General features: G+C 38.6%; 1 protein-coding gene across 3 annotated transcripts in view; it reads right to left on the bottom strand.

The window, feature by feature from the left end:
* Positions 1–1,007: 1,007 nt before the first annotated feature.
* MED15 (mediator complex subunit 15) overlaps positions 1,008–13,591 on the bottom strand; it is a 31,771-nt gene continuing 19,187 nt past the window's right edge. The window contains exons 9-18 of one of the 3 annotated variants that reach the window (XM_052797798.1): positions 13,035–13,154; positions 6,878–7,020; positions 6,430–6,557; positions 5,400–5,534; positions 4,935–4,998; positions 4,701–4,767; positions 4,093–4,253; positions 3,721–3,887; positions 2,741–2,839; positions 1,008–2,581 (exon numbers count right to left, since the gene is read on the bottom strand). In XM_052797798.1, the coding sequence (XP_052653758.1) occupies positions 2,445–2,581; positions 2,741–2,839; positions 3,721–3,887; positions 4,093–4,253; positions 4,701–4,767; positions 4,935–4,998; positions 5,400–5,534; positions 6,430–6,557; positions 6,878–7,020; positions 13,035–13,154 (1,221 nt within the window). In that variant the 3' untranslated portion in view covers positions 1,008–2,444. The remainder of the gene's footprint in view (positions 2,582–2,740; positions 2,840–3,720; positions 3,888–4,092; positions 4,254–4,700; positions 4,768–4,934; positions 4,999–5,399; positions 5,535–6,429; positions 6,558–6,877; positions 7,021–13,034; positions 13,155–13,591) is intronic. The other 2 variants (XM_052797799.1, XM_052797800.1) reach the window with 2 other exon arrangements.

Raw genomic sequence — 13,591 nt, 5'->3', positions numbered from 1 at the left:
GAAGTTTCGCAATATATTCTTCAGTTGCTATTGTCACCTCATTTCAAGTAAAAGCTGATTATGAATTAATTTTGTATGCCATTTGTTCAAGAAAGAAAAGGATCAGACTTGTGTATTTCTGATTTCATAACAGATTTGTGTGTTTCTGAAAGACATGGAAGCCCTGAATTCTTCATAATGAGCATTTTCTGAATACACTTCTAATGCCCCAACAGCTGGTAAAGTACCCAAACATCAATACTAACTTACTCCCACTTTGGTGCAACCTTCCAAGGACTCGGGAATAAGCTTGTATTTTTTATTGTAGCAAGATCTATAAGCAGCTTATGACAGTTTGTCCATCAACAGAAAAGAAAGGCTATTAATTTGATATGTTGTGGGTACATGACCTACTTCCAGTTTTCATGATTTATTTCCCAAATGAGAATTTGCTGTATGTCAGGATGCCAACCCCACCCTCTTGGTCTAACACCTCATTACATCTTGTTTGAAGGAAAACTAAAAGGTACTGCAGTCACAGCTCTGAAAACTGCACTAGGAAAGTTATTGTAAACCTGAGGGACATGCACGTTTTGCATCTATTTCCAGATATGTTTTAACCAAATTGTTAAGAAATAAATGCTATAAATGTCTCAGTGTTAGACTCTGGCAACATCTTTAAAAACCCAACCTGTTTCTATCCTCATTTCTTGGGTTATGACTTAATTATATATTACAAACTATATTGGTGGGGCTGGTGCTTTTGCCCTAAGGAAAGAGTCAGCCATGTAACAATACCAGTTAAAAAAAACTGTCTTTCATTTGTAGACACCATTACTAACCTCTTGACCAGGTCTTCCAATTCACTACAAGGACAGTATAGTGTTGCATGGGATGAAGAGCCATTTATGACTACCTCCCCTAACTCAAAGCGTAAGTTTTCACTTACCATAGAACAAAGTAACCATCATCCAATGGACACAACAGAACTGGTTTCTAAGGATCAACATGGGAAAAGCAGTATAATGTTAGCATCCAACACAGGAATAATAATAAATTTATTACAATAGAAACAAACAGATAATGCATTAGTTCATGTACAAAATACTGATAGCATTCTGCTGCCTCAGTCAGTGCTTACTAAGTACCCACATTTAAAAACATCCTAAAACCGATGACACCACACAGATTTACGAAGGTCATAGCAATTTCTTGACACTACTGTAAGAGAGCCCAGCTACTCTTTAAGGTTTGCTGCACAATACAGGGAGATGGAGCAGGATATAATGGGAACATCTGAAATCTGAAATTCTTCTGCACCAGGAAATTGAGTGAGCAACTTATATTATAAGCATGGGGAAAATAAAACAATCACATTATGCATGAAATTAAAGAGTTACTCATGGCAAATGTTTTCATTAGAAGTGCCCAACAATAAGGCAGCTGATGACTGACATGAGTGCCCATCATTGCTCAAGGCACAAAATATTAGTTGTCAGTTCTACTCCTGAGCTATGTTGTTATTCTTCCTTTTCTTTTTAAACAAACTGATGTAGCATAGAAGCATTGTGACTGAACTGCATCAACTCCCAAAGGAAGCCAGATGCCTCAGAGAGACCCTTAGTAAAAGAAGAAATGTAGCTACAAGCCTGCTGGATCGATTTGTGTTACTAGGGCTTTATACTGTTGGGCTTTTTCCCCCCACCTTTATGTACACATTTACTGATTTTATAGAGGAAGCCGGTGTGCACATTAATATCTCTTCTTTCTCATCACCTCACTCTTCTGGAGAAACGTGGTCCATGCTAACCAAAACCTGTTTATACAAAGTAGTGTTTAAAACAAGCTATAAATTACTTTTTTGTTCTATTTCCCCACACCCACCCCCAAGTATAATTATCCAGATTTATCTCACATATTTGAGGGATGCCTTAAAAAGCTGCAATTTATCCTGTCTCTGGGCAAAGCTAATAGGCAAAAAGATTCCTGCAACCACTGAGAAGTTTGTGAGCACATTCTAGTTGCAGCTAATTTATTTGTGGGGCATTATCAGGTCACAAAACATACAATGTGAAAGGAATACTGGCACTGAGCAAACTTTGAAGCAAATTAGGACATTTTCTCCCTACTCCCTCTTATACCAGACTCCCTGACGGAAGTCCACAAATAATTTCTTCTCTAAGAAGACAATAAAAACTCATCCTAATACAGTCTCAAGAACCATATATACACATTTTGTATATTTGAAAATGCTGGCAAAAGTCCACAGAGGCGTAAGATAAAAATCATGAAAGCTAAGTCTAACATCAGGTTCTCTACTGAACCTGACACCTAGAAACAAAACAACATAAGGCTTCTTTCTTCTGAAGTACCCTCCCCAAAATGCCTGTGATTTTCCAGTGGCATGTGGAAGAGGCCAGCTGTCAAGATCTTCTTTCTTGCTTCACAATTTAGAAAGTGAGAGGTTATGCAGCAGAGAGGCAGGCCTGACGAATACTTTGTGCCCAGGTGTTTAAGAGTGCCGTGACTGAATGCTTGTCTGGAAGTTGCAATAGTTTTGAAGTCATGTACCGATACACCGACTGCAAAAAGGGATTGGCTGCTGGAAGAAAAAGATAACAGATAAATGGAGTTATAATAAAAATAAAATAAATAAAATTTTAAAAATAATAATTTTTAGAAGTGTAATATTAGGTGTTCACATTTCCCCACTATTACCACATACACATGCCCAACAAATGTCATGCTAGCATCCTCATACCATACTGTCTAGGATTTTTTATCCACAGAGGGCTCTGATCTGGATAGTCCGCTGGAACGCTGAGCTGTAGTGGTGGGACATTTGGAAGATTCTTGTCATCTAGAATGCAAACACACTTCCCATCAGAACAAAGCATTCCTTGCTGGACAGAGGGATTTTTTGTGCCCAATTCAGCTTGGTTCCTAGCCTCTGAACCCCAAGGAGGAGCCAGGCTGTACATCTCTGTTTTTATTGGAAGGCAATCTCATTGCTCATTTTAGCAACACTCCTAAATTCTTTGACAATAAGCCTGGCAAACATCTCTTACACATTTCTGCACCTTGCCAATCTCACCATTTCATTATCAGCTAAACTTCACTAAGTTAGACAGCTCATTTTTGAACATTAAGTGCCTTATGTACTAATATTCAGGACAAAACCAGTTCAGATTTCTCAAACGAAGGGTAGGAGGAAAGAATCTACTTTCCCCATTGGTGTCCAAGAGCAAAACAAGTTAATAGACTACAACATTTTATGATCATTCAGCTGAGATGAAAAAAAGATGCAATCCGAATTTCTTTCTTGAACATAACCACATTGTCAGTGATCATTACTACAGATTGAAATAAACCCTCCCAAAAATTAACTCAACATTTCTCTAGCTCTGTCCTAGCTGTTGGAGGCAGAACAATTCTCACTTATCAGTGTAGGTCAAATCAGGAATCGAGATTGTTGCTAGCAACAAGTAATTTTCTAGACACTAAATGAGATTACCAATTGCAAATTCAGTGCAAAGAAAGGATCAGTGTGAATGACATCTCTAGGTATACCCTCAAGCAGGCTGTATAGCACGTCTATACTACGAATCTGGTTAAGTACAGACTTTGTGCAGAAGTCACAGCTTGGCAAGATTCAAGACTGCTAGCAAAAAACTCTTCAAATTTCTACAATCAAGCTCAGCACTTCTTTCTGATTTCAGCCTTTAGTTTCTTCTTGCTTACCTAGCTTGCATATGAGATGAACTGTGCCATTATTACTGCAATGGGAAGGGTCCAGGTTCACCAGGAATTTAGGATTTAATCTTGCAACTTCCCCTTGTAAGACATTTGGTATGGTCTGTCTTTCATCCTCTTCATATTTCCTTTTTCGAGGGGAAGCAACCGGGGCCCTATGTAAAATACAGCCCACAAAAGGACTAGGTTAAAATGTTACGCCAACGCCGCATTTGTCAAATATTTTACAGGAGTAAAAAGGAAAGATATAACTCACACCCATCCATAAACCCATCTTTTTCTTTTAATAGTTTCTACAAATAATTATTTTTTCCTTAAATAATGAACATTTAAGACAAACAGCAGGTCAATGATACATACGTGATTGGTGGTCCATGAATTGCAGTCATAGCTGGCATAAATGTGCGGTAAAGGGAATGGTTGAAGACTGGTGAACGAATGTTGGCCAAAACAGCATCCAAAAGCGGCTGACACAAGTACTGCTGTTTGGTGGGGGGCACTGGGGGAGGCGGTGGAGTAGGCTAAAACACAAGAGAAGCCCCTTTTCTTTTAATCATCACCAAAAAAGAAATCTCTAATATTGATTCTGCAAAATTTTATAGCAGTAAACTTCCAATCCACGAAATGCAAAGGATTCTCAAAACTGCATACAGTAACATTAAGAAAGAAAAAAGAAGAAAAAAAGCTGTCTGCAGCTTTCATTTAGAAGTCTGTTCTGAAATCAGCTGCAAAAGATCACAGAAAGAATTAATGAAGTCTTTGCACAAAGCACAAGAATTTGAAAGTTCAGTTAAAAGATACATACAGGTGACTTACATGAAGTAAATGCTTGCCCATTTTTTTCCCGTTTTCTTATTTTGTCCAACCTTACTTGAAGTCTTAACAGTATGAGCAACAGGAAATCCAAAAAATTATCTTGCCAAATCATAAGACTTTTTGGAATTAACTGTTTATCTCTTGCTACGTACCACAGCCATATCATTTTTCAGCTTCTCCAGAGCAATTTCGCATTTCTGCAGTGTCTTCAGAGGGCACCTGCAGAAAAGGAGAAATTTCATCACCACAAAATGGTCACCTTGGCTGAAGCATTTCTGCTATCTGAGCCCCACAGACAGCCTCAATGCCAACATTGCTGGATGCTAAACAACAAATTCTGGAAGAACTGGGGAATCTGATGTCCAGCCAAAAGGAAAAAGAGTTACCGTTTTGAAGGGTCAGTCAGGATATCTAAGAGACTCTTCATTTTACTCAGGTCCTTCTTCCTATCTGAAATAGTATCAGAGACACAAACACTAACTACAAGAATAGCTTCCATACTTGCAGACAGAAATACAGTATACTGTTAAAAGTGAAAACATGAGCCAACACTGAAGAAAGTAGTGAGGATCAAAGATCTTTCATCTAATCATTAGTATATCCATTGCATAAGCTCTGTGTGTCTCAAAAACATCAGAAGTAAAGGAAAACTGATGGGAGTTTAAGGATGAGGATTTTACCCACTCTTCACAGTAAAATCTTTACAGTTATTGGCAAGAAAGAGCAACTAACTTTCACTGTCATTTTTAATCCCTGGAATAGAAACCATCACAAAAGGCAAGGTATTGCTTCTTTCATCAGAAGAGATAGCCGAGAGAGAGAAACGCATGACTAAATATAGGGAACCTCACCTTCATTTTTATCTATTTTATTGATCATCCTCCGGAGTGGCTCAATGTATTTTGATAGCTGTTTGAGTTTCTCCAGATACTGTTGCTCCTCTGACTGGCTAGAACTGGCTGGACTCATGACAGAATTTGGATTTCCTGGCAAGAAGTAAAGACTGCACGTCACAGGGATGATAAAAGGTACTGCAGAAGAGCATTCTCACATTTCAGAATCTACATCTGAAATGTGGCACTCCAAAGCGTAGCTCACGTCAAATACCCAAATCCACAACTGGATGCCCTCCACAGTTTAATGCTTGTCCCACCCTCTAGTCTTTGTGTAGAAATAACATGTTCTGTGGACAGAACCGCAATTCCCATTTGATACATTTTTTCTGAAAAGGTCCAAAGTTTCATATACCCATTTTCTAGGTTCTCATTTTGCCCTCACTCTGTGCATTAAACACTAAATCAACACACTGAATTTGCTGCAGTCTTCCTTAAGTCAGTGCTTTCCAAACTGCAGAGCACACAACACTGGTATGAAAAGGAGCCAGTATGTTACTTCCATTCACAGTGTCAGAAACTGCTTATTACATCTGGGAGACAGAAGAGCGTAAACGTCATAGTACACCTAGGAAGGTGTTTTGGAGCAAAGCAGCCTGCCACCTGTGATTAAGTGGTTACCTCCTTTAAAATTGCATGCTGTTGCTAAGGGTTCCTTCCTGCATGGAACCAAGGAATCATTATGCCTCTATAAACTTTCTCTATTGAATTAAGTATCATTCTTTTGAAAAAAGATTGTGGAAGTTAGAAAACCCCATTACATAGTTCAGTGACAAGAAAAGAGGTTTCAATTGATTTTGATTTGAGATATCCATGTTGTTGTGTTATGTGGTGCATGTGACACGTTCACTACTTGCAATGCTGGCTGCTTTGTAGAGCTCTTTAAAGTTTACAATGTGCCAAACAGTAACAGGTTTCCTGGGAACTATTACAGTTACCAAAATATACCCCAACTCATGGTCTGCAGTATAGTTCTCAGATCATTTACCTGGAGTATTTAAAGGACCTGGGGATGGGACACTAAAGTTCTGAGGTGTTCGTGCAGCTGCTGGGCTCTGGGATGGTTGTGGCGACGGACTGGGGAGAAAGCTGCTGGGTGATGGAGCTGGGCCAGAGCTGAAAAATAAGCATAAAATCAAACTTGCCAGAATCTGACAAGGAATCATGATCAGCCTGTGAGCAGATATGCTTTTAGTAAGCATTGTTATAGCACTGCAGCTCTGCCAGTAGACTTGGTGAGGATTTCCTACACAGCTTCTTTATTTAAAATGGGTGTTTTCAGAGTGTATTTGGCACAATCCCACCTGTGCTCTCACTGAAGTTGATACTAAAATTCATTCACTTCAGTGGAAACAGAGTAAGACATATTGAATGCTTCTGAAAACCTCACCTTTACGGCACTGACAAAGGTCCTCAAAAGTTGCAGTCTAGCTCACCTGACATTTGAATTTGGCTGAGAAGTTGGCTGGCCTGGCTGAGGAGATGGCTGCGGCTGTGGTGGTGGAGGCATTGATTGAGGTGTTTGAGCTTGTTGCACAGGAGATGGGGATGACATCATGGTAATATTGTTCTGGCTGACCTGAAATGTGGAAAAAGGTAAGATCAATAACAACAAAAGGGTGTAGAGGATGGGAACCTAACTATAAGGCTTTACCTAGGGAAAGAAGCGTATCCTCAGGCCTACAAAAAATTAAAGTGTTAGTTTCCTGTTCTCCCCCACAATGACAGTCCCACCTGTACCACTCTTGAGGCTCTCAGGGCAGTACTTCGTATCAACTTTACTAGAAATAACCATTAAAACTGCACATAATTTGAATAACTGTGTAATAATTGTTTTTCATTTCGCAAACCATGATGTTGCAATTAAAATGTCAGAAGTGCCATCTGAAAAACCTGTACTTTATTAGAACGACAGTAAAGAAGAGCAGGAAGAAAAGACAGTTCTAACTTGAGAATTAACAGCCATAAAAAACCCTCCTTATTTTGACATTTTAATTACAGCCTTCAAAGGTCTGTCAGACTTGACTGTAGCCTCCCAACTGGTTTTCTTTAGGAAGAAGGAAGAAAAAAAAATTAAGTAAGCCAAACCACCAACATCTTGTTTAAATATTCAGCTTTGAAAATCTGGGTGGAGATAGAAACACTCCAAACTGCATGGCTGGGTGGAAAAAAAAAAAGAAGTAGCTTTCTGACCTTTGGAGAATGACGAGGTGTGCCTGAAGGGCAAAAAGATGAATAACAGCATTTCCAGAACAGCACCAAACTCTAGGTAACAACTAAGTTTATTCTGTACACTCTAAAGTGCCAGAGCCAGATAATGCTCAAATTAGAGCAACTTCTCACCCTTCTTCTAAGGGACATTCTTCCCCTTGATCACTTCAAACAAACAAAAAAAACCTGTATCATGGCCAGGAGCATGGTATAGTAATGCAGATATCAGTGATCATTTTTGTTTAAGGCACTTGAAGAGTTCTTATGACCTGAGGTTATAAATAAGCACATATAAAGATAAACTGAATTAGCCCGCAGAGGCCACATATTGTAACTCAGTAACCCATGCGTCCATTCTGCAAGTCATTGATTAGCACCTTTATGAATTAACAATTCTGTTTCCCTCAGTCTAAACCATTTTTAAGCAAAGGTCCCAGTAAATCCACAAGTCCCAGACACTTCATGGGCACCGCAATTTGGCATTGTCCTTCAGTCACTCGTTAAACACCCATCTAAATCATCCAACTGTTTCCAGAGGACATGATATTTAAACATTAAAAAGTAAGTATTGCCTGGTCTACTTTTGCATGTACACACTGAATATGACAGGAAATGCTTTGCTTGGAATATCACATTACAGCTATGCAAGAGGTCATGCTCCACTAAAAAAAAAAAAAAAAAAAAAAAAAGGGCTCAATCTCTAGCTAGGTGCAAATGTAAAACTACTAAACTTGAAGATACCAGTTTATCATCCATTAAAGCATAGTTTAAAATCAAATGCAGCCTGACATGCTATGATTTTTTTTTTTTTTTTAATCTTCAGTAACCCCATTACCTTCACAACCTCTCCTACAAAGATAATGTCTAGAACAATTGAGGCTGAAATGATGTTTTAAATCGGCTTCCTTTTCTCCATAATCAACAAATATTGAGACTGTGCTTACTGTTTTTCATAGGAGGTGGATTCTTTAACAGCGTGTCTCCTCAACAGTCGGAAAAGCATTTCTAAGATTGAAAAGCATGGTCTGCCTCCCACAGATACCAAACATCTCACCACTGTTTGGAAGGAAGCTAGGATGAACACTGCAAAAAGCACTCCCTGATTTTTTTACAATTCTATTTAACATTCTACTTAACATTCTATTAAACAGCAATTGATTCAGAACTTACCCATACGGATGCTGCACCCATTTTTCATCAAGTCAAACTAAGACCACTTTTGAGTGGTTCATCACTTCCTGAAAATCAGGCCCCTTTTAAGTGTCTCAAGTTGGTTACATAAAATTACTTCTGAAAACTTAAATCCTTGTGTTTTGGGAAGGAAGGAGAAAGATTTCATTAGGTTTTTTTGCCAGATTTAAGCTTTTGTATCTACTTCAACACCAAGGTCCCTTCACATGAAGTTACAAATGTTGCAGAAAAGCAAAGAAAAGAACATGCAGCATCTACTGTGCATATAAGCATAGAATGAATTAGATTTTTTTTTGCATTACCCCTTCTCATTTAAGTACATGCATAGGCAAACAGCTTCCTTTCTTGCAATAGGTTTGCTCTCAGCCAGCTTAATTTCAGAATACCAAAGACTAATGTCTAATATTAAGCAAAATTGCAATATTTTCAAAAATATGCACTCAGAAGTATGCAATTCTGAACTTACTACCTTACTTTTCTTTGAAAGCAGTTAATTTGCTAATAATAATTTCAGATGTCTTTCTATAGAACAGATCTAAAGATGCTTTCAGCTTTAGATTTCTACATTGTTTGCAGGATATCGATTAAGATTATAACTATTAATGAAATTTCAACTTCTAGGGCATGCTCTTTCCAACCGACTCCCACTAAAAAGAAGGCTTAAAAAACCAAAACCACCAAAAAACCCAAAAGACAAAAACCCCTTCCCTCTGGAGCTTTAACTCCATTAAACTAATTTAGCTTCTCATTTAACTCCAGAGTTAAGCCATGGTTACTGACCATTTGTATTTCCTTATGTATGTTGAAGATGAAAGGTATACAACTATGTATTTTTTCACTGCAGGATGAGAGTTTCTGCATCTACAAGCATATTCATGGACAGCTATTACAGCCCACTGAATGTGAATTTACTCTGCGACTCTACAGTGACCTGATTATGACACCAAGCCCTAATTTACTGAAGTCTTGCCCAAACAATATTTAGGCTTACATGACAAAAGTTTGCACTTAATATCTACTAAATCAAAGCTATTCTTAGTGTTTAGAACACACCATGCTGAAAGGTAAACTTAGCTATGAGGCCTACCTCCAGTTTGCTGAGTCTCAGGCAAGGAACAGCACTCAGTAGATAAGGCTAACGAGAGTTTTTCAGAAGCTCCCAGTAGCGAGAGTGTACAATATGCAGAAGCTAACAGCAAGGAAAAGGAGACTGCAACAAGGAAGTGATGGGTAATAATGAGGAACAATATAAACACTTTTAGTCTAAAGGAAAACTCTAGAAAGCATTTACACTACTGTACTTACAGTTTCATTGTTAAGCCAGTAAGCACAGCCTTGCCTACTCTGTTGCAAACTGGGTTTAAAGTTCACCATTATGCTGCTTTACATGACAAAATGGAAACGCTGCAGAGCTTCAGATAAGTTCAGATACAGGTTTCCATATTCCCAGTCAGGCCAGTACCCCTTGCTTTATTTTAATATTAACTCAGTTTTACCCTTTTTCCTATATTTTCAGTTTGCTGAAGATTTCTGTGCCAACAATAAATTGGAAGTTCATACTATTGCAGACTGCAATAAATTTGTAGACAGAACTTGAAGCTTTTGACACTAGATACAGGAGAATGACTGGGATTAGCACATTAGTTATCTAATTGCTAAAGCAAAAGCTAAGTATTAGGTTAGTTTAATCTTTTAAAATTTCAAGATCAGCAGGTTTCTTGAGCCAACTGAAATACAGTTTATGAAACTTCTCTTAGCTGTTCAAAAAGTGCCACTAATATCGATTGTAGTTCATGTTTGGCAACTATTCAGGCACAAACAAACTTCAGCTAAGAGGAAAAAAAAAAAGTCAGTTCTAATTCTCTGGCAATTCAAAAAGACCAGGAGACTGTGGAATACAATGCCATATCAGTAAATATATTCTTTTGATTGATAAGACCATAATAGCAAAAAAATCCCAACCAAACCAAAAACTAAATCCAGAATCAACTGAGCCTTGTGATAAAAAAAAAGACAGACTGACATTTTTGTCATATGGGGCAAAAATAGACAGACACACAGTATTGATACCAGATCTGGTCCTTTTGTTGAAAGAGATTCTTCAGTGAAATACCAAGATTCTTTTCTAAAGAGAAAGACGCTCTGAACTACCTATCACCAAGTCTAAATGACTTTTGATACTGTAGTCAAGGAGATGACAGACTCTTAAATGAGTAATTAATAACCAGATACATGCTACAGCCCTTTACTCCTATTGTGAACAGCTGCAAGGGCTCTGATGACAGGGAAGTTATATCCAACAGACAATATTATTTAAGCATTTTACAAAATTAAGAGGCATAAATGACAACTTTTCTAATTTCTGTGAACGTGAACAAAATGTTTTGGCAGACAACACTAGAGGTTCATGCTGATCCAGGGCTGTCAAGTAAACGACATGTCAGACTACCTTTAAAAACATGCTTCCCACCACCACTAAACCATGACTCAGTCACTCATCCTACCACCTGCTTAGGAGCCATTTTCAGTCCAATCACTGTTCACAAAGAAATTTACTTTCTTCTTCTGCCTTCTCTAGTTGTTCAGTCTTCTACATCATTTTCACAATCCTTGGCACGCTACTGAGCGCGCTCCTTGATGACCAATTCACTTGGTGTCAGAAATCAAAGCTCCTCAATAACCACAGACATGACAGCACTAAAAGATCAGCCTATGGCACTGAATGCTTAAACTAGAGGTCTTCTGTTATTACTCAGATATTAAATATAAGCCAATCTATTACTTAAATATCTATCGGAAGGCCTCATCGTCAAACCAAACATTGTGAATATTTCATATGGGAGATGATTTTGTCAGTATATATAGACTGCTACAGATAATAAAGCTTAAAGTAAATTCTCCTTTGACTCAACAGCTATGCCTGGGTTTTATTTCAGTTAACATATAAAAAATGACCTGGACTGAAATGACCATCCATCTTAAATCAGAAACGACAGAGGTGTTTGCCTAGGTCTGCAGAATCTTTCTGGTCACTGTATCTACCTTAGCAAATTCCTGAGAAGAAAAGGCTGTGCCTACTAAACTTGATGCAGCAGCACTAGGAAGCAGAGTTTCAGACATTCCACAGCCCCATGACAAGCTTGCAAAGGAAACAAAAATGCAAAGAGTGAAGAAACTTTCATTAAACCTACAAACAAAACGAAGCGATATTAAGAACTAAAACTGCACCTGGTATTAAATTTGAAAATTAGCATCTAGAAGAACAAGACATGATGTTTGTGAATAACAGATAGAAAAATGCAGTTGAACACTATTCCACCATCATAATATGATACATATTTAAACCAACACCAATCACATAGGGATCAGCAAACTTCTGCAGAGCAGAGAGCAGTGCCTCGTTTTGTGACTTACTGGTGAGAATTCAGTTCTACTTCCTTCTAGTTCTCCCCATTCCTGCTCCCCCAAAATGACACATTTTACTTGCAAAACATGACTGTGAGGTATTTAGCAGATCCGGACCTGCACCAGGCAGATGCAGTACTCTGACCTCATGCATCTTCCAGCAACAGCTGGATAGGTGCTGCCAGCCTGCCTACACAGGTTCTTCTCTGATGCAGGCACAAGTGGAATCCTTCTGGCAGTTCCTCCTACACAACCGTGAAAGAAGAGAACAGCTCCGTTTTTCTTGGTCCCTGATACCATGCCAAGAAGCTACTCAAACTGAAATGAGCCAAGTTTCCTACTGATGAAAGAAGCACCTGTACAGAGCATGAACACATGATAAGTAAGGTCCCTGACACAACTCAGCCAGTATACTGCAGTACTGACTTGCAACACCCTCATAAATGCACACTCATGGAGCATGGACAAAGGCTAAACAGAAACCACAAAGTTCTCATTTGAGACTTAAATCAATTATGAACATGGAAACATTTTAAATGTTAAAATAAAGATCTATGCCGCTCTAAAAATGCTTTATTTGACATTCCAAGCTCTCAGAAAACCTATTACTTAAAATGAAAAAGGATCCATAAAAAACCTAAACAGCCCAATACCCTGAGTAACACCAGCAAGTAAGTTGTTTGATGAAAAAGTGAACCTCCCCTTGCTTGAAAGCAAGTACTATACAATCACGTATTGAATGCTTTGCACAATTCCTGACACAATGTGCTTTGACTCAGTAAATACCTGTGGCATTTGCTGTCCGCCCAAAGGAATGGAGCTTGGCGGCGTAGCAGACACAGCGGTGGTAGGCGGGAACCGTGGTCTTATTTGCATCCCACCTCGGGCCATAGGTGCGGTGATCATCTTTGAGGACAGAGGGACAACAGACAAAAGTAATCGCAAAACAAGAAATGCAGTGCACTGGCAGGATGAGAAGCACATGCAACCTCCAGGAATTAGGGGGAGGGGGAGCATGAAGGGAAGGTTAGTGAGCTTTTCTCTAAAGTTTAACCTAACATGCTAGCTTATAAATCAAACTCCTTTTTATACCCTTTCTATCCGTTTTCAGAAAGCATCTAATGAATTCTAGGTATCTTGAGAGAGCTGATTCAGATTGATAGGTCAAGGGTGGATTATGCTATCATTTGCATGAAAGGCTTTTCCTAAATTTTGCCTGACATCTTGAATTTCTAGAATTCTTGGAAATAAGTACTCTAAGATTGTTGTCAAGAATGCTCCATGTAAGAAGCTATATAATGCCATAGGTTTCTGATGTGCGTTCCCCCACTGTGGGCTCAAAG

The sequence above is a fragment of the Harpia harpyja genome, chromosome 9, assembly GCF_026419915.1.
Source record: "Harpia harpyja isolate bHarHar1 chromosome 9, bHarHar1 primary haplotype, whole genome shotgun sequence".
Lineage (NCBI taxonomy): Eukaryota > Metazoa > Chordata > Aves > Accipitriformes > Accipitridae > Harpia > Harpia harpyja.
This window is presented reverse-complemented; position numbering and strand designations above follow the sequence as displayed.